General features: G+C 45.9%; 1 protein-coding gene across 1 annotated transcript in view; it reads right to left on the reverse strand.

Moving 5' to 3' along the window:
- Window positions 1–11,419: 11,419 nt before the first annotated feature.
- Window positions 11,420–20,191, reverse strand: part of CLMP (CXADR like membrane protein) — a 113,533-nt gene continuing 104,761 nt past the window's right edge. Inside the window, exons 6-7 of the mRNA XM_056542045.1 lie at window positions 14,814–14,955; window positions 11,420–12,305 (exon numbers count right to left, since the gene is read on the reverse strand). Of these exons, the coding sequence (XP_056398020.1) occupies window positions 12,116–12,305; window positions 14,814–14,955 (332 nt within the window). The 3' untranslated portion in view covers window positions 11,420–12,115. The remainder of the gene's footprint in view (window positions 12,306–14,813; window positions 14,956–20,191) is intronic.

Consider the following 20,191-nt stretch of genomic DNA (forward strand, 5'->3'; position numbering starts at 1 on the left):
AATATATATATAGTAAATTTGAGTCTCTACAAAATTCTGTTAGTCCAATAAAAAAGGTATTACAAGATACTGCAACATTTTTTGATTTGCATATATATATATACCGTATATATATATATATATATATATATATATATATATATACGGTATGCATACTAATAAATGCTGATTAAAGAGAAGGATTCAGTAAATTGGCGGTGGCTTCTCTGGTCAGATAGTACACTGTAAGTGTAACTAACTACGCAGTGTTACTTCAAATGCTAATGTTACATCCAAAATATAAAGGATACATATCGACGGAGAGGGCGCCATCTGCTGAGCGAGCATTGGAAAGACAACTAGAAATTAGCAATGTATCGTAACTAAAGGAGCACCTAAATTCTGCAGAATATAAAAAAGGCAGAACACTTGACCTAGTAGTGTGGCTACTGGACTTTAGCCAATTGAGACTATGCTTTGGAAGGGTTATTCTGAGGCTAGGTCATTAAGGCATGTTTGTATAGGGCTGCTATTATTATAGATGTCATTATATATCGTTGTATGACTTAAACCAATTATTTGTACCATTTATAAAAAACATAAAAAAAAATAAAAAAAAACAGAAACAAAAATACAGAAGAATATCATTAGGAAATATCTGTATATACTTGAACCAATATCCTTAGTTAACATGGTAGACTGGAATTTTGTGCTGTCATGTGTGTAAATTGCATAAAAGACGGGCATCTCCATCTGTTGTTTCAGATGACATGTTAGGCTGGGTTTACACCACGTTTTGTTAAATACTGTTCCCGTATACGGCTGGGAGGAGGAGGGGCGGGGCTTAATCTCGGCGCCCGCACTCAGCCGTATTCGGGAACCGTATTTAATGCATGTCTATGAGCCGACCGGAGTGAACCGCAGCCTCCGGTCGGCTTAGTTTTCGTCCGTATACGGTTTCCCGACCGTAGGCAAAAAACGCGGTCGACCACGTTTTTGCCTGCGGTCAGGAAACCGCATACGTCCGAAAATGAAGCCGACTGGAGGCTGCGGTTCACTCCGGTAGGCTCATAGACATGCATTAAATACGGTTCCCGAATACGGCTGAGTGCGTGCGCCGCGATTAAGCCCCGCCCCCCCTCCTTCCTTTTACTCTGGACAGTTCCTAAAATGGACAGAGATGTCAGCAGAGAGCACTGTGCTCATGATGCCAGCAGACAGCTCTGTGTTTTAAACGGAAAATAATTTCCACTGTAATATTCAGCATCTAATAAGTACAGGAAGGATTAAGATTTTTTAATAGAAGTAATTTACAAATCTGTTTAACTTTCTGGCACCAGTTGATTTAAAAAAAAAAAAAAAAGTTTTTCAGCGGAGTACCCCTTTAAAGGACATCTGCAGCATTACAAACACTTATCCCCTATCCTCAAGATAGGGGATAAGTGTTTGATCGCGATCTCCTGTACGGGGCCGCGGCTCTCCCGTGCAGGGGGCGTGCCAGCTGCCGCTGCGGCCGGCACGCCTCCTTTATACATCTCTATGGGAGAGGCGGGGAGGCAGCATTCGTGCCTCCCCGCATCCCCCATAGAACTGTATGGGGACGGGGAGGAGACGGGGCGTCACCGTCGACCTCTAGGTCGACGCTACGTCACCATGAGCGATTATGGCGGCGCCCCGTTAGGGAGATCGAGGGGGGTCCCAGCGGTGGGACCCTTCGCGATCAAACACTTATCCCCTATCCTGTGTAATGCCGCTGCAGTTGTCCTTTAAAGGGCTTGTGCAGCAAAAACTAATATATCCTCTACCCACAGGATACGGGATAAGTCCCAGCAATCAGACCCCCCTGCTATCTCATGCATGGCGCTCTGGTTTTTCCTCCTGCACAAAGCAGGGGTTGGCATGGGCCCTTCATTTATCTCTATGGTAGAGCCGAAGATACACGAGCACTATACTGTCTCTCCGGCTCTCCCATAGAGATGTATACGTTTTACAATTTACACCAGAAATGCTTTATTAGGCCGGATTCACATGGGTGTAATTTGTGCGGAATGTCCGCACGAACAACAGTTGTGGACATTCCGCACATTTGCCTGAACCGCTAAAACCGCTCGGAAATGCGCCCTCTCATAGACGGCAATGCATTTTTTTTTTTGCGGAATCAGGAGTGGAACTAAAAAAAAAAGGAAGAAACTATAATGGTAAGATGCTATGAATTGTTGCTGTAGGCAAAACCAGCCAGTTATGGTGTCATGCAGATTGATAAATCTGGGCCACTACTTGTGAATCCAGCCTTACACAACACATGTTGTACAGGAGTTGCATTAGCATTATGGCTTTATCTAATAGGAATATGACTGTCAGACGATCCTGGGAAAATCTCTAGATTATTATTGGAAGCCTACAGAGCTGTAACTAACCCAACTTCTTTATCCCTATTGTGGCTTTTTTTTTTTTTTTTTTTTAATTAAGAAGCATAATTGGGTTTTCAGAATTAAAAATATTTCATTAAAATAAGTCGTTTTAAACTATTGATGTTCCCTGAGGTCGCTGTCTTTCTGCTGACACACATTATGGGATGATACAGAGATTTTCATAATGACTAGTGCTGATTCTTTTCCTGTACAGTGATCCCTCAAGTTACAATATTAGTTGGTTCCAGGACGACCATTGTATGTTGAGACCATTGTATGTTGAGTCCATAACTCTATGGAAACCTGGTAATTGGTTCTGAAGCCACCAAAATGTCATCCAAAAATAGGAAAAAGTGAGAATTAAAGAAAAATAAGTAGATAACTAATACAGATAAAGCAAATCTTTACATATAAAAGTAAGAAAGATCTGCTGGAAGCTGTAAATCACTGTCTGTGTCAGTGTTTCCCAACCAGGGTGCCTCCAGCTGTTGCAAAACTACAACTCCCAGCATACCCGGACAGCCTTCGGCTGTCCGGGCATGCTGGGAGTTGTAGTTTTGCAACAGCTGGAGGTGCCCTGGTTGGGAAACACTGGTCTATGTAGAGGACAGGAGCTTCTTCAGGGTCCTGTACAGTACACGCAATTTCCTAAAAAAGTAAAATGGAGCCGCCCTCACCTGGTGTCCAAAGGAGCAGCTAACTGTGACATAGGTTAAGAGTAGTACTGAACATGTAATACCTCCCTGTACTGTAGGGGGCGCTACCGGACAGGAATTCAGTGCATGCGCTTCAGTACTACAGTGCTAATACATGGGTTTTGCCAGTGAATATCCATTCTGATTGGTCGGTTCTTCCGGCCATTGACATGTTTCGCAGATCTGGACTGTCTGTACATTGTATGTTGAGTCTGATTTCAAGTTACAATGGTCCAGAAAATAAACTATTGTATGTTGAGGTCATTGTAAGTTGAGGGATCACTGTATTCCCAGTAAATATAAAACCTCAAATATTTTTAATGCTGATTCCACCAGCTTTGTCCCCATTGGGTTTTATGGAGTAGCTGGCATGTCTGTATGGTTTTACACATGGTGAACAATTCCTAATGACAGTGATTATTATTGGGCAGTGTAAAAAAAAATTAAAAATTAAATAAAAAGATGCTGCCTGACAAGCCTATATTAAACCTTATCCATTGATATTGTGACAAGATGTACAGTATATTTATTTATTATTATTATATATTTTTTTTTTTATGCAGCAGTGAATATGGCCTGCAGTGGATGATCATTTGCCTTTTTGCATAGTTACGTGCCCCAGCTAGTCAATCCCATCTAGCTGCCAAAAGAGATGGAAATAAGCTGATACTAGCCTCCCCAAGGACTGCTGATACTAGCCTCCCCAAGGACTGCTGATACTAGCCTCCCCAAGGACTGCTGATACTAGCCTCCCCAAGAACAAGCAGCCTGTTCACTTAAAGAGATACTCTGCCCCTATACATCTTATCCCCTACAGCCGTCATGCCCCCTCCCATAGACATGAATGGAGGAAGCGTAACGTCACGACCACGGCTGCCGAAACTGACGTTCAGAACATAACTGTTCAGAACGCTGGTTGCCAGGCCGGAGATCGCATGGGGTCCCAGTGGTCAGACCCGTTGTGATCAGACATCCTATGCCCTACCCATAAGCTGTCTAGGGGCGGAGTACCCCTTTAAGTACGCAGTCATGTCATACATGATTTCACTGAGTTTCCCTGCAGCTCACCACTGTGACTAACAGATATAGGGTCCTCCATGTTCTCCATTATCCTTGATAGGGCACATAGAAAGGAGTTCGGCTTTGTGCAAACTACATTTAGGGTGCGTTCACACGCCAGTAGCGAGTTTCCCGCTGTGGGAATCCCGCTGCAAGTTACGCTACCATTGATTTAAATGGGTCCGCTGACAGACCGCAAATCTGACACTATTGGGGACTGTCTGTGGACCCATTTAAATCAATGGTAGCATAACTAGAAGCGGGATTCCCGCAGCGTGCAACCCGCTACTAGTGATAGCGTGTGAACGCACCCTTGGTCCCTCTGTTTGGAGTCTATATAAAGTAATCCCTCAAGTTACAATAGTAATTGGTTCCAGTATTAACATTAAACCATTGTATGTTGAGACTAGAACGCTATAAAAAAAAAAAATAGTAGTTGGATCCAAATGTCAACCCAAAATAAGATTAAAGGGGTTATGCAGGAATAGAGGAACAGAGCTAATTCCTTCCAAAACATCACCACCCACCCCTACCCTCCGATGTTTTGGGGAAAAAAATAAAAAATAATAAGATTAAAGGGGTTATTCAGGAATAGTAAAACAAAGCTAATTTCTTCCAAAAACAGCACCACCCCTGTCCTCAGGTTTCGTGTGGTATTACAACTTGCCTCCATTCACTTCAATAGTACTGAGCTGCAATACCACACACGACCTGTAGCAGGTGTGGAGCTGTTTTTTGAAGACGTCAGCTCTGTTTTACTAACTCTGGATAACCCCTTCAAAGAAAAAATACAAGATATTTACTATGAATAAAGAAAGTCTAAACATTTATAAGTCATAAACAGCTGGTATAAGCTATAAATCACTTCATACATAGGGGCAGGGGCTTCTTCCTGGTCCTGTACAGTACACACAGTGTACCGGAAATACAACATGGAGCCGCCCTCACCTGGTGTGCGAAGGAGCAGCTAGTCATGGTACAGGTCAAGAGTAGTGCAGTACCACACTATACTGCAGGGAGGCGTTACTAGACAGCAAAGCACTTCAAAACTACAGGGGTCTTACCAGTAGTTTGCCCACTCTGATTGGTCGGATCTTCCAGCTATTCACACAAGCCATTGCTCTGGACTATTTCTGTTTTTGTATGAAGAGTGTTTTTTTAAGGTACATTGGTCTAGAAAAGACCCTTGTATGTTAAAATATTGAAACATGAGGCCATTGTTGCTTGAGTGTTCACTGTCCCGGTGTATATGTTATATGTATCCACCCAATGGAAGCCTAAAGAGTTCCTTTGGCCACTGTTTTGGGTGATATCTGTTAGCATACCCCTTTTTCAAATATAAAGGAAAGCTTTTCCGGCTGTACTGTCCTATACTTCACAGTTTGATTCATTGAGAGACCCTATGGCTGGGTTCAGACTGAGGAATCTCTGTCCACAATTATTATGGAAATTTCATGGCTGGTTAGCGCTAGGACCATAGGACATTGCCAATCCCATAGACCGCAATGTATTCTGCTGAAAGAATGAGCAAGATCATTCTTTTGGCGGAGGAATTTAAGCGGCGGAAGCCCTGCCACTGAAATAACATAGCGTGCACTGTGCAGATGAATCCCATTGACAGCAATGGGATTCTGCAGCCATTGATGAAAAGCAGGTCATCCACGGAAGTAAACCAAGGCAGTGGTAAGGACCAGAGTGGTGCATTGCTAGAAACAGATCAGGTGACTATAGTGTATTTTCTATTTTAGAACCCTAGCAGGCTGTAATATAGTTTTTTTTAGTTTTTCTTATCTCAGACTATCCCTTTATTTGTTACCTTATGTTATAGAGAAGGAGGAGCTGAGCAGACTGATGTATAGTGCTGTAGGGTAAAATTTAGAATAACTTAAAGGGGTAGTCCAGTGGTGAAAAACGTATCCCCTATCCTAAGGATAGGGGATAAGTTTGAGATCGCGGGGGTCCGACCGCTGGGGCCCCCTGCGATCTCTCTGTACGGGGCCCCGGCTCTCCGCCCAGATAGCGGGTGTCGACCCCTGCACGAAGCGGCGGCCAACACGCCCCCTCAATACATCTCAATGGCAGAGCCGGAGATTGCCGAAGGCAGCGCTTCGGCTCTGCCATAGAGTTGTATTGAGGGGGCGTGTCGGCCGCCGCCTTGTGCGGAGGTCGACACGCCCCCTTCCCGCGCGCTGTCGGGGCTCCGTACAGGAGATCGCAGGGGGCCCCAGCGGTCGGACCCCCCGCGATCTGCAACTTATCCCCTATCCTTAGGATAGGGGATAAGTTGCTCACCACTGAGTCACCACTGGACTACTCCTTTAAAGATTGAATTTCCTCCTTAAAGGGGTACTCCGGTGGAAAACGTTTTTTTTTTTTTTAATCAACTGGTGCAAAAAAGTTAAACAGATTTGTAAATTACTTCTATTAAAAAATCTTAATCCTTCCAGTACTTATTAGCTGCTGAATACTACAGAGGAAATTATTTTCTTTTTGGAACACAGAGCTCTCTGCTGACATCACGAGCACAGTGCTCTCTGCTGACATATCTGTCCATTTTAAGAACTGTCCAGAGTAGGAGAAAATCCCCATAGCAAACATATGCTGCTCTGGACAGTTCCTAAAATGGACAGAGATGTCAGCAGAGAGCACTGTGGTCATGATGTCAGCAGAGAGCACTGTGTTTTATAGTTTTGTGTAGAAATATTAAAAATTAATTATTTTTTTAATTGAAATATCTGCTCGAGTGAGCAGTCCTACTCAGTGATTGACAGCTAACATGCTCATACAGGGAAACTGTTGATCACAGAGTGGGACCGCCCACTGGACTCCTAAGAAAGAGCAGATATTTCAATTAAAATTTTTTTTTTTTTTTTATATTTCTACACAAAACTATATATCACCTGTTCCACTCTTCCTGCTCTAACATGCTGCTATTAGAAAGGACTGAATTTTCACAATGACAGATTTTCTTTAACACATCTGGACAACTCAGTATTAGTGCTTAAAGGGGTACTCCGGCACTAAGACATCTTAACCCCTATCCAAAGGATGGGGGATAAGATGCCTGATCGTGGGGGTCCCGCTGCTGGGGACTCCTGTGATCTTGCACGCAGCACCCCATTAGAATCAGTCCCCGGAGCGTGTTCGCTGTCACGCCCCCTCCCATAGGCTTACATTGAGGGGGGCGTGATCTACAGTAATCAGACGCGGATTGAACACGCTCCGGGGACTGATTCTAATGGGGTGCTGTGTGCAAGATCACGGGGTTCCCGGGACCCCCGGGATCAGGCATCTTATCCCCTATCCTTTGGATAGGGGATAAGATGTCTTAGCGCCGGAGTACCCCTTTAAACCGCATATGCAGGGTCTACATACTACATAGCAATTGACCAATTTGCAATGAACCTCTAAATGACACAGTCCCTTAGGGTCTATTCACACGGCAGAATTTCCACCTCAAATGAAAGGAATTCCGCCTCAAATTAAAGCCCATAGACTTCTATGGGATTCCGCACTCCCATTCACACTTCTGAATTTCTGCCTGCGGAATTCCGCTAGCGGAATTCCGCAGGCAGAAATTCAGAAGTGTGAATGGGAGTGCGGAATCCCATAGAAGTCTATGGGCTTTAATTTGAGGTAGAATTCAGCAAGCAGTAATAATGCAAACTAAAAGAAAATGTAGACAACAATAACTTTGTTCCAATTAAACTAAGCACAGCCATAGTATTATATAGGCAAAAAACAGTTCTTGGTCCACGCACTATTAAAAAGTGTTACCTAAGAAAGTCAACCTTCATGCATGTTAGATACAAGGACTCATACAGACATATACCGATTCCTACTGTGATCAAATGTTATTTCTGATCGACTCTACATACAAAAAGTTAGTTTATGGGTTGTGATACTTTTTTTTAAAAATTTTAGTAGCAAAAGATGTTAAAAACCATCCACAATATTTCTTCATATATGAATAATTCAGCCACCCAAATGGTTCATCACTGACCAATACTTATGGCTTATTTTATAGTGCTTAAACAGCTGAACATCCTGTTCTTTAGATTGAGCTGTTAAGTAGGCTGGATATATAGATATATATATAAATAACAGAATGGCTACTCAGCTCTTACTATATAAAAGAGCTTAAAGGGGTACTCCGCCCCTAGACATCTTATCCCCTATCTAAAGGATAGGGGATAAGATGTCAGATCGCCGCGGTCCTGCTGCTGGGGACCCCGGGGATCGCTGCTGCAGCACCCCGCTATCATTACATCACAGAGCGAGTTCGCTCTGCACGTAATGACGGGCAATACAGGGGCCGGAGCATCGTTACGTCACGGCTCTGCCCCTCGTGACGTCAAGGCCCGCCCCCGTCAATACAAGTCTACGGGAAGGGGGTGTGGCGGTTGTCACGCCCCCTACCATAGACTTGCATTAAGAGGACGGGCCGTGATGTCAGGAGGGGCGGGGCGGAGCCATGACGTCACGCTGCTCCGGCCCCTGTATCGCCCGTCATTATGCACAGAGCGAACTCGCTCTGTGCAGTAATGATGGCGGGGTGCCGCAGTGGCAATCCCCGGGGTCCCCAGCAGCGGGACCGCGGCAATCTGACATCTTATCCCCTATCCTTTGGATAGGGGATAAGATGCCAGGGGCAGAGAACCCCCTTTAAAAACACCATAAATAAGATGTGTATGTAAACATTTCCACAAAGTACCTGTCTAAAGTCCCCGGCTCCTCACTTAGCTGTATCTTAGGGTGCGTCCACACTGAGCAAATCAAGAGGAATTCACGCTGAAAAATGTACGTGCTGAAAAAAGAAATTTTCTTTTCACGTGAAATTCGCGCAGAATTTGCGTGGAATTTGCACAGAATTTGCGCGGGAGAAAGAAGTGAGGGGTTTTCCGCCATTTCCGTGCAAATTCCGTACAAATTCCACGCGAAAAACGATGTCGGGCGGAATTTTTTTTTACCATTGACTTCTATTGATTTCTGCTAGCAGATTCCGCTTGAAGAATGATCATGTTCTTTCTTCAAGCGGAACGGAATTCAGCGTCAGAATTCCGCTAGCAGAATTTCCGCATTGTGAACAGGACAGCGGAAATAACATTAAAGTCAATGGGCAGAGGAGATGTGCATTAATATGGAGCGGAGAATTCAAGACGAATTACTCGAGTAAATTCCTCTTGAATTATTCAGTGTGGACGCACCCTGAGGCTCACTGATATGTAGCAATTATTGATACAACTGGAAGAAAAACAATAAATAATTGTTTCGCATTAAAGGGGAACTGGCGCCAGAATGTTAAACAGATTTGTAAATTACTTCTATTAAAAAATCGTAATCCTTCCAGTACTTTTTAGGGGCTGTATATTACAGAGGAAATGCTATTCTTTCTGGATTTCTGGGTAAACAATTGTATCAGTGGTTGTCTCTAGAGATGAGCGAACTTACAGTAAATTCGATTCGTCATGAACTTCTCAGCTCTGCAGTTGATGCCTTTTCCTGCATAAATTAGTTCAGCTTTCAGGTGCTCCCGTGGGCTGGAAAAGGTGGATACAGTCCTAGGAGACTCTTTCCTAGGACTGTATCCACCTTTTTCAGCCCACCGTAGCACCTGATGGCTGAACTAATTTATGCAGGAAAAGTCATCAACTGCCGAGCAGAGAAGTTCGTGACGAATCGAATTTTCTGTAAGTTCGCTCATCTCTAGTTGTCTCATCAGTGAAAGCTCATTCTCCCCAGGGAAGCCGCAGCTGCTACAGGGGAAAAAGGTATTTTCCATGCAGGTCATTTACATCAGTGTTTCCCAAACAGGGTGCCTCCAGTTGTTGCAAAACTACAACTCCCAGCATGCCCGGACAGCCTTTGGCTGTCCGGGCATGCTGGAAGTTGTAGATTTGCAACAGCTGGAGGCACACTTGTTGGGAAACACTGATGTAACAGAAAGAAGGCTTGAGCTCCAGTTGTAACAATTTCATATCAATATTGCTACCTGTAAATGAGCCATTTATAGATTTGCTCCTAGTCAAGGGGTTGAGGCCTTATAGCGGGGTAATACTTATATTTGTACCTATTTCAGACCTGATTAGAGAAGTAAGCCCTTTAGTTTATGCAGACAATTATAATGTTATTTATTGCAGTGTCTTGGCTGAAACAATGTTTTTAATTTACTTCTACTTTCTCTTCTCAGTCTCCCATATATTGGAATTTTTGTTGCAAGGGTTCATGTCCAGAAGACTTCTTCCTACCATCATAAAAGCATTTAGCGTGGGATGAGAACTCCAGCAGAGATACTGTCTACGAACACCCGGCAGAGGTAGCCACCTTGCAAAACGCATTACTACACTGGGAACTGATGACGTTTCTCATGGCAAACGCTTATTTATTCATAGGGAATTTGACAGTAACATTGGGCACACAGAAAATTTAAAATGTCACTGGGACTTGAAGTAGTATAGTGATGCTCTTTTGCAGTGTTTTCCAACCAGGGTGCCCCCAGCTGTTGCAAAACTACAACTCACAGCATGCACGGACAGCCAAAGGCTGTCCGGGCATGCTGGAAGTTGTAGTTTTGCAACAGCTGGAGGCCTGCTGTTTGGGAAACACTGTTATATTGCATTGTTCTCCAAACTGTAGGGAACCCAGCTCTTTTTGTTTGGCTACCTCAATGTGTGGGTGACATAGGAGCATTATACTCTAGAACAGTGGTCCCCAAACTGTGGCCCTCCAGATGTTGCAAAACTACAATTCCCAGCATGCCTGGACAGCCGTCGGCTGTCCAGGTATGCTGGGAGTTGTAGTTTTGCAACATCTGTAGGGCCACAGTTTGGGGACCACTGCTCTAGAACACATACAGAACCACTACTGAAAATAGAAGAAAAAAATATTTAGCTTACTTACACTTAAAGGGGTACTCCAGTGAAAAACAAATGTTTTAAAATCAACTGGTGCCAGAAAGTTAAACAGATTTGTAAATTACTTCTATATAAAAATCTTAATCCTTCCAGTACTTATCAGCTGCTGTATGCTCCAGAGGAAGTTGTGTAGTTCTTTCCAGCTTGACCACAGTGCTCTCTGCTGCCCCCTCTGTCCGTGTCAGGAACTGTCGAGAGTAGGATAGGTTTGATATGGGGATTTGCTCATGTTCTGGACAGTTCCTGACACAGACAGAGGTGGTAGCAGAGAGCACTGTGGTCAGACTGGAAAGAACTGCACAACTTCTGCAGCAGCTTACAGCAGCTGATAAGTACTGGAAGCATTAAGATTTTTAAATAGAAGTAATTTACAAATCTGTTTAACTTTCTGGCATCAGTTGATTTGAAAACATTTGTTTTCCACTGGAGTTCCCCTTTAACCAAACTGGAAATATCTATGGGCAGATCAACAGAGTTTTCTGCTACACAGAACACTGAAATTCACACAGTCAAAACAAAACAAGATGTTATAAAAAAAAATTATCTCCCTCATAGAACAATTATTTCGTCCAAAGTTATTTCGTACCTTCAACACAAAGTATTTGGAAGTTTTTCCTGTACAAAAACGATTCACATTGCTACATAGTTCATCATAAGTAATGTAACCTCTTCCTTCCCCTAAATGTGTCCATGAAATGAAGCCTTTACAATCTGTAGAACTCGCATTCACATTCCCTTGTTAAGAGTTCAGGTTCTTAATATCATTTTTTTTTTTTTTACCTGTTTTTTGATTAGAAATCTTAATAGTGTCTTCAATTCACTTTGCAATTTTTTTTGTCGTCCATTATTCGAAAAGGTGTAAATTCTCTACTGGTGAATAAATCAAATACGTGGTCGGTAAAGATTCTGACGTGGGCAAGACCTCTTAGCAAAGCTTATCCAGGCAGGAGGCCCAATGTCTATAACCTGGTGGCACAAATGACACATACATTCAATCTTTTTTTTTTTTTTTTTTAGGATCTCATGTCTTAAATAACTCAGTTATTCTTCTGTTCCCCTATATCTGCTCCAGGCAATGATGCCTTGAGTCCCTATGAGGAGCTTCCTGTGTTGAGAGCGTTCGTTGACTACGAGAGGCACTGTTGGTTGTAGACCGAGTAGAGGAAGAACCTGAGCGAGAGCTTCTGGAGCCTGAGGACGATGATCCAGGCTTCATCAGGCGAGCTTTAGGTGCTTCTGCATCCTCCCTATAACAGAGACAGAATCATACCCAAAAAGACTCAGTTAAAGGAGTATTACGGCCTTACACATATTATCCCCTACCCACAGAATGCCGGGTGCTGCACGGAGATCACGGGGGTCCCAGCGGAATACCCCTTTAAAGGGGTACTCCGGTGAAAACCTTTTTTCTTTTAAATCAACTGGTGGCAGAAAGTTAAACATATTTGTAAATTACTTCTATTAAAAAATCTTAATCCTTCCAGTACTTATTAGCTGCTGAATGCTACAGAGGAAATTCCTTTCTTTTTGGAACACTGATGACATCACGAGCACAGTGCTCTCTGCTGACATCTCTGTCCATTTTAGCAACCATGCAGAGCAGATGGATGCTAAGGGCAGCATGGTGGCTCAGTGGTTAGCACTGCTGCCTTGCAGTGCTGGGGACTTGGGTTCAAATCCCACTAAGGACAATAATAAATAAAGCGTTATTATAATAATAACATCAGCAGAGGGAACTGTGCTCGTGATGTCATCAGAGAGCATTCCAAAAAGAAAAGAATTTCCTCTGTAGTGTAGTATTCAGCAGCTAATAAGTACAGGAAGGAGTAAGATTTTTTTATTAGAAGCAATTTACAAATATGTTTAACTTTCTGCCACCAGTTGATTTAAAAGAAAAAAGGTTTTCACCGGAGTACCCCTTTAAGGCTAAGTTTCCACTTGTTTTTTTTTTCTGGCAGTTTTTGGATATCTGCCAAGGCAGTTTTTGAGCCAAAGCCAGAAATGTATTCAAAAGGAATAGGACATATAAAGGAAGGACTTACACTTCTCCTCCCTTATGGATTCACTTCTGACTTTGGCTCAAAAACTGCAGAGGCAGTTTTTCAAAAACTGCCAGAACAAAAAACCAAGTGGAAACTTAGCCTCATGGACAATATGGTCTATAAAGTGGCAGAAAACTATAACTCCCAGCATGCACTGATGACATAACCTGTAGTATGTGACTGAGAAAAGAAGCCGGCACATACGAGACTAAGCGCAGAGAGGCAAACAAAGATGCACTGCTGGACACACTTGACAATGAAGCCTGCAACGGTGGTGCTCAGCGACACTCACCAAACAGGTATTCTTTAGTCACTCGGCAGTGACAAGGTGCAGGTTACAGGCGGGGAGCTGGGATGGAGGACGGGGTAACCGGAACAAGTTGTTTCGTGCGCAAGGCAGTGACAAGGTGCAGGTTACAGGCGGGGAGGTGGGATGGAGGACGGGGTAACCGGAACAAGTTGTTTTGTGCGCAAGGCAGTGACAAGGTGCAGGTTACAGGCGGGGGAGCTGGGAAGGAGGACGGGGTAACCGGAACAAGTTGTTTCGTGCGCCTTGCGCACGAAACAACTTGTTCCGGTTACCCCGTCCTCCATCCCAGCTCCCCCGGCTGTAACCTGCACCTTGTCACTGCCGAGTGACTAAAGAATACCTGTTTGGTGAGTGTCCCCTACCTCGCTTCTTTGATTGCTAGATAACCTGTAGTATGGTTTTAACAATTGGAGAGCTTATATAGTGCACCATAAGCTGCTATTAGAAAATAATGTAGAGGTTCGTGCGTATGCCTCCTGCTTACCTGTTTTAGCTCATGTAGCAGGCATAGGGTTTTAACCCAAATTATTTTCTATTTTAGAACAGAAATTAGTTTCTTTTGCTGCCTACATTTCTCATGAAATGTAATCACTGCTATTCACCTAATCACCTGGCTAAACTTCAGCAACCAGAAACCTAAACAGGTGAGACCCATAAGTGATTTGGTCTCAGTTCACACTATGTGCAACTTTGATGCATTTTCTTATTCAAAGTGCATTTTTGTAAAAAAAAAAAAATAAAAAAAATATTGCTATGAGGCAAAAGTGAATGGACCTATAATGGTGTTTTAAATTTAAAGTCTTTAGGCTGTGTTCGCATTTTTGCATTTTACTGCGCTTATAACAAAATTGCTGTAAAAATTACACATTTTTACAGCGATTTTTTTCAACTGCAACACCATTTTTCTGCAGAAAAATGATGTTAAAAACAGAAAACATGCAACATGTAAACACTAAGGGATGGTGTATAGCCACTATATATGTCCTGATCCCCTAGAGATAGCAGCAGCAGTATACAGATAGAGCTTGATGGGAGGTGTATACCTGCTATATATCCTGATCTCATAGAGACAGTAGTAGCAGTATACAGATAGAGCTGGAGGGGAAGAGTATACCTGCTATATATCCTGATCCCATAGAGACAGTAGTAGCAGTATACAGATAGAGCTGGAGGGGAGGTATATAACTACTATACATTCTGATCCTATAGAGATAGCAGTATACAGATAGAGCTGGGGGAAGGTGTATAACTACTATATATCCCGATCTCAGAGACAGCAGCAGCAGTATATATATATGAAGATGGAGGGGAGGGGTCTGGGAGCTGCCAGGAGGATCTAAAAGGTAAGTTTGGGCCTTGAGAATGAAGAATATCGCATCTTACTCTACCCCATCCATTATTACCTAATTTCGTTCAGGAACTCATCTTCTTTACGTTTTTTGAGCTCTTTCTTTCGGAACAAGTACCAGCAGATAAGAAACAGAAATAACACCCCACCTACAGAGCCACAAGTAACTACCGCCAGGAACGCCACATTGGTCGGAACTGTAAAACAGAAATACCACACATTTTATTTTAAGGAAGCAGAGTGTGATCCGAATTATAGTTACAATATTTAATACTGTTCCACAGCCAAAGCATATCCCCTGAATAAATGTATGCACGTAGATGCTTTACCTTTATAATAAGCTTATTGTGTACAATAGAATCTAGAAAATTATGATTGCAGCTCTTCAGTATAATATAGGATGTAGCTTGGAATCAGTATTTAATGTATGTACACAGTGACCCTACCAGCAGAATAGTGAGTACAGCTCTGGAGTATAATACAGGATATAACTCAGGATCAGTACAGGATAAGTAATGTAATGTATGTACACAGTGACCCTACCAGCAGAATAGTGAGTACAGCTCTGGGGTATAATACAGGATATAACTCAGGATCAGTACAGGATAAGTAATGTAATGTATGTACACAGTGACCCCCACCAGCAGAATAGTGAGTACAGCTCTGGAGTATAATACAGGATATAACTCAGGATCAGTACAGGATAAGTAATGTAATGTATGTACACAGTGACCTCACCAGCAGAATACTGAGTACAGCTCTGGAGTATAATACAGGATATAACTCAGGATCAGTACAGGATAAGTAATGTAATGTATGTACACAGTGACCCTACCAGCAGAATAGTGAGTACAGCTCTGGAGTATAATACAGGATATAACTCAGGATCAGTACAGGATAAGTAATGTAATGTATGTACACAGTGACCCTACCAGCAGAATAGTGAGTACAGCTCTGGAGTATAATACAGGATATAACTCAGGATCAGTACAGGATAAGTAATGTAATGTATGTACACAGTGACCCTACCAGCAGAATAGTGAGTACAGCTCTGGAGTATAATACAGGATATAACTCAGGATCAGTACAGGATAAGTGTCACGATGCCGGCTGGCAGGTAGTGGACCCTCTGTGCCAGAGAGGGATTGGCGTGGACCGTGCTAGTGGACCGGTTCTAAGCCACTACTGGTTTTCACCAGAGCCCGCCGCAAAGCGGGATGGTCTTGCTGCGGCGGTAGTGACCAGGTCGTATCCACTAGCAACGGCTCACCTCTCTGGCTGCTGAAGATAGGCGAGGTACAAGGGAGTAGGCAGAAGCAAAGTCGGACGTAGCAGAAGGTCGGGGGCAGGCGGCAAGGTTCGTAGTCAGGGGAGATAGCAAAGTTCTGGTACACAGGGTATAAACACACAAAAACGCTTTCACTAGGCTCTAGGGCAACAAGATCCGGCAAGGAAGTGCAAGGGAGGAGACTAGATATAGCCAGGAAACAGATGGGAACCAATTAAGCTAATTGGGCCAGGCACCAATCATTGGTGCACTGGCCCTTTAAGTCTCAGGGAGCTGGCGCGCGCGCGCCCTAGAGAGCGGAGCCGCGCGCGCCAGCACATGACCGCAGGAGACGGGAACGGGTAAGTGACCTGGGATGCGATTCGCGAGCGGGCGCGTCCCGCTGTGCGAATCGCATCCCCAACGGCCATGACAGGGCAGCGCTCCCGGTCAGCGCTGACCGGGGAGCTGCAGGGAGAAAGGCGCCGTGAGCGCTCCGGGGAGGAGCGGGGACCCGGAGCGCTAGGCGTAACAGTACCCCCCCCCTTAGGTCTCCCCTTCTCTTTATCGGGTAACTGCCTCCCCTGGGATGAGGACACCGGGAAAGGAAGGAGGGATTCCTCAACGGCAGGCAGAACCGCAGGAGTAGGAATGGGGAGAGAGGGCAGAGGGCGAGACCTGGCACGGGGCAGTGTGACACCAGGACGAGGGCCATGAGGGGACACAGAAGCTTGCCTGGGAGGGGGGGAGGGGCATTTCCTGTGGCAGGCAGAGTCCTTAATGACCTTAGGGGGACCGGATACAGGAGGAACCACAGAGTTACGGCAAGGGTTACTGGGAACCGGTTTTAGACAGTTCTTGGCACAAGAGGACCCCCAACTCTTGATCTCCCCAGTGGACCAATCCAGGGTTGGGGAATGAAGTTGAAGCCAGGGAAGTCCAAGGAGAATTTCCGAGGTGCAATTGGGGAGGACCAAAAGTTCAATCCTCTCGTGATGAGATCCGATGCTCATAAGAAGGGGCTCCGTGCGGAAACGTATGGTACAGTCCAACCTGGCTCCGTTGACCGCGGAGATGCGGAGTGGCTTGACAAGACGGGTCACCGGAATATGGAATTTATTCACAAAGGACTCCCGAATAAAATTCCCAGAAGCTCCAGAGTCCAGACAGGCCACGGCTGAGAGGGGAGAGCTGGCTGAAGTGGAAATCCGAACAGGTACCGTGAGACGTGGAGAAACCGACTTGGCATCAAGAGACGCCACACCCACGAGAGCTGAGTGTGAGCGTGCGTTTCCCAGACGTGGAGGACGGATTGGGCAATCCACCAGAAAATGTTCAGTACTGGCACAGTACAAACAAAGATTCTCTTCCTTACGGCGATTCCTCTCTTCCAGGGTCAGGCGAGACCGATCCACTTGCATGGCCTCCTCGGCGGGAGGCCTAGGCGCAGATTGCAGTGGAGACTGTGGGAGAGGTGGCCAGAGATCTAAGTCTTTTTCCTGGCGGAGCTCTTGATGCCTCTCAGAAAAACGCATGTCAATGCGAGTGGCTAGATGAATGAGTTCATGCAGGCTAGCAGGAGTCTCTCGTGCGGCCAGAACATCTTTAATGTTGCTGGATAGGCCTTTTTTAAAGGTCGCGCAGAGAGCCTCATTATTCCAGGAAAGTTCAGAAGCAAGAGTACGGAATTGTATGGCGTACTCGCCAACGGAGGAATTACCCTGGACCAGGTTCAGCAGGGCAGTCTCAGCAGAAGAGGCTCGGGCAGGTTCCTCAAAGACACTTCGAATTTCCGAGAAGAAGGAGTGTACAGAGGCAGTGACGGGGTCATCACGGTCCCAGAGCGGTGTGGCCCATGACAGGGCTTTTCCAGACAGAAGGCTGACTACGAAAGCCACCTTAGACCTTTCAGTAGGAAACTGATCCGACATCATCTCCAGATGCAGGGAACATTGGGAAAGAAAGCCACGGCAAAACTTAGAGTCCCCATTAAATTTGTCCGGCAAAGACAGGCGGAGGCTAGGAGTGGCCACTCGCTGCGGAAGAGGTGCAGGAGCTGGCGGAGGAGATGGTTGCTGCTGCTGTAGCTGAGACTGAATCTGCTGTAGCTGCGACTGGAGTTGCTGAGTCATGGTGGTCAAGTACGACAGCTGGTGATCTTGTTGGGCAATCTGTCGGGCTTGCTGGGCGACCAGTGTGGGGAGGTCGGCGACAACAGGCAGAGGAACTTCAGCGGGATCCATGGCCGGATCTACTGTCACGATGCCGGCTGGCAGGTAGTGGACCCTCTGTGCCAGAGAGGGATTGGCGTGGACCGTGCTAGTGGACCGGTTCTAAGCCACTACTGGTTTTCACCAGAGCCCGCCGCAAAGCGGGATGGTCTTGCTGCGGCGGTAGTGACCAGGTCGTATCCACTAGCAACGGCTCACCTCTCTGGCTGCTGAAGATAGGCGAGGTACAAGGGAGTAGGCAGAAGCAAAGTCGGACGTAGCAGAAGGTCGGGGGCAGGCGGCAAGGTTCGTAGTCAGGGGAGATAGCAAAGTTCTGGTACACAGGGTATAAACACACAAAAACGCTTTCACTAGGCTCTAGGGCAACAAGATCCGGCAAGGAAGTGCAAGGGAGGAGACTAGATATAGCCAGGAAACAGATGGGAACCAATTAAGCTAATTGGGCCAGGCACCAATCATTGGTGCACTGGCCCTTTAAGTCTCAGGGAGCTGGCGCGCGCGCGCCCTAGAGAGCGGAGCCGCGCGCGCCAGCACATGACAGGAGACGGGAACGGGTAAGTGACCTGGGATGCGATTCGCGAGCGGGCGCGTCCCGCTGTGCGAATCGCATCCCCAACGGCCATGACAGGGCAGCGCTCCCGGTCAGCGCTGACCGGGGAGCTGCAGGGAGAAAGGCGCCGTGAGCGCTCCGGGGAGGAGCGGGGACCCGGAGCGCTAGGCGTAACAATAAGTAATGTAATGTATGTACACAGTGACCTCACCAGCAGAATAGTGAGTACAGCTCTGGAGTATAATACAGGATATAACTCAGGATCAGTTCAGGATAAGTAATGTAATGTATGTACACAGTGACTCTACCAGCAGAATAGTGAGTACAGCTCTGGTGTATAATACAGGATATAACTGTGGATCAGTATTGGATAAGTAATGTATGTACACAGTGACTCTACCAGCAGAATAGTGAGTACATCTCTGGGGTATAATACAGGATATAACTCAGGATCAGTACAGGATAAGTAATGTAATGTATGTACACAGTGACCTCACCAGCAGAATAGTGAGTGCAGCTCTGGAGTATAATACAGGATATAACTCAGGATCAGTACAGGATAAGTAATGTAATTGTCACGATGCCGGCTGGCAGGAGGTGGATCCTCTGTGCCAGAGAGGGATTGGCGTGGACCGTGCTAGTGGACCGGTTCTAAGTCACTACTGGTTTTCACCAGAGCCCGCCGCAAAGCGGGATGGTCTTGCTGCGGCGGTAGTGACCAGGTCGTATCCACTAGCAACGGCTCAACCTCTCTGACTGCTGAAGATAGGCGCGGTACAAGGGAGTAGACAGAAGCAAGGTCGGACGTAGCAGAAGGTCGGGGCAGGCAGCAAGGATCGTAGTCAGGGGCAACGGCAGGAGGTCTGGAACACAGGCTAGGAACACACAAGGAAACGCTTTCACTGGCACAATGGCAACAAGATCCGGCGAGGGAGTGCAGGGGAAGTGAGGTATAAATAGGGAGTGCACAGGTGAACACACTAATTAGAACCACTGCGCCAATCAGCGGCGCAGTGGCCCTTTAAATCGCAGAGACCCGGCGCGCGCGCGCCCTAGGGAGCGGGGCCGCGCGCGCCGGGACAGGACCGACGGAGAGCGAGTCAGGTACGGGAGCCGGGGTGCGCATCGCGAGCGGGCGCCACCCGCATCGCGAATCGCATCCCGGCTGGAGGCGGTATCGCAGCGCACCGGGTCAGTGGATCTGACCGGAGCGCTGCAGTAGCGAGAGTGTAGCGAGCGCTCCGGGGAGGAGCGGGGACCCGGAGCGCTCGGCGTAACAGTACCCCCCCCCTTTGGTCTCCCCCTCTTCTTAGAGCCTGAGAACCTGAGGAGCAGACTTTTGTCTAGGATATTGTCCTCAGGTTCCCAGGATCTCTCTTCAGGAC

Source organism: Hyla sarda, chromosome 10, assembly GCF_029499605.1.
Source record: "Hyla sarda isolate aHylSar1 chromosome 10, aHylSar1.hap1, whole genome shotgun sequence".
NCBI lineage: Eukaryota > Metazoa > Chordata > Amphibia > Anura > Hylidae > Hyla > Hyla sarda.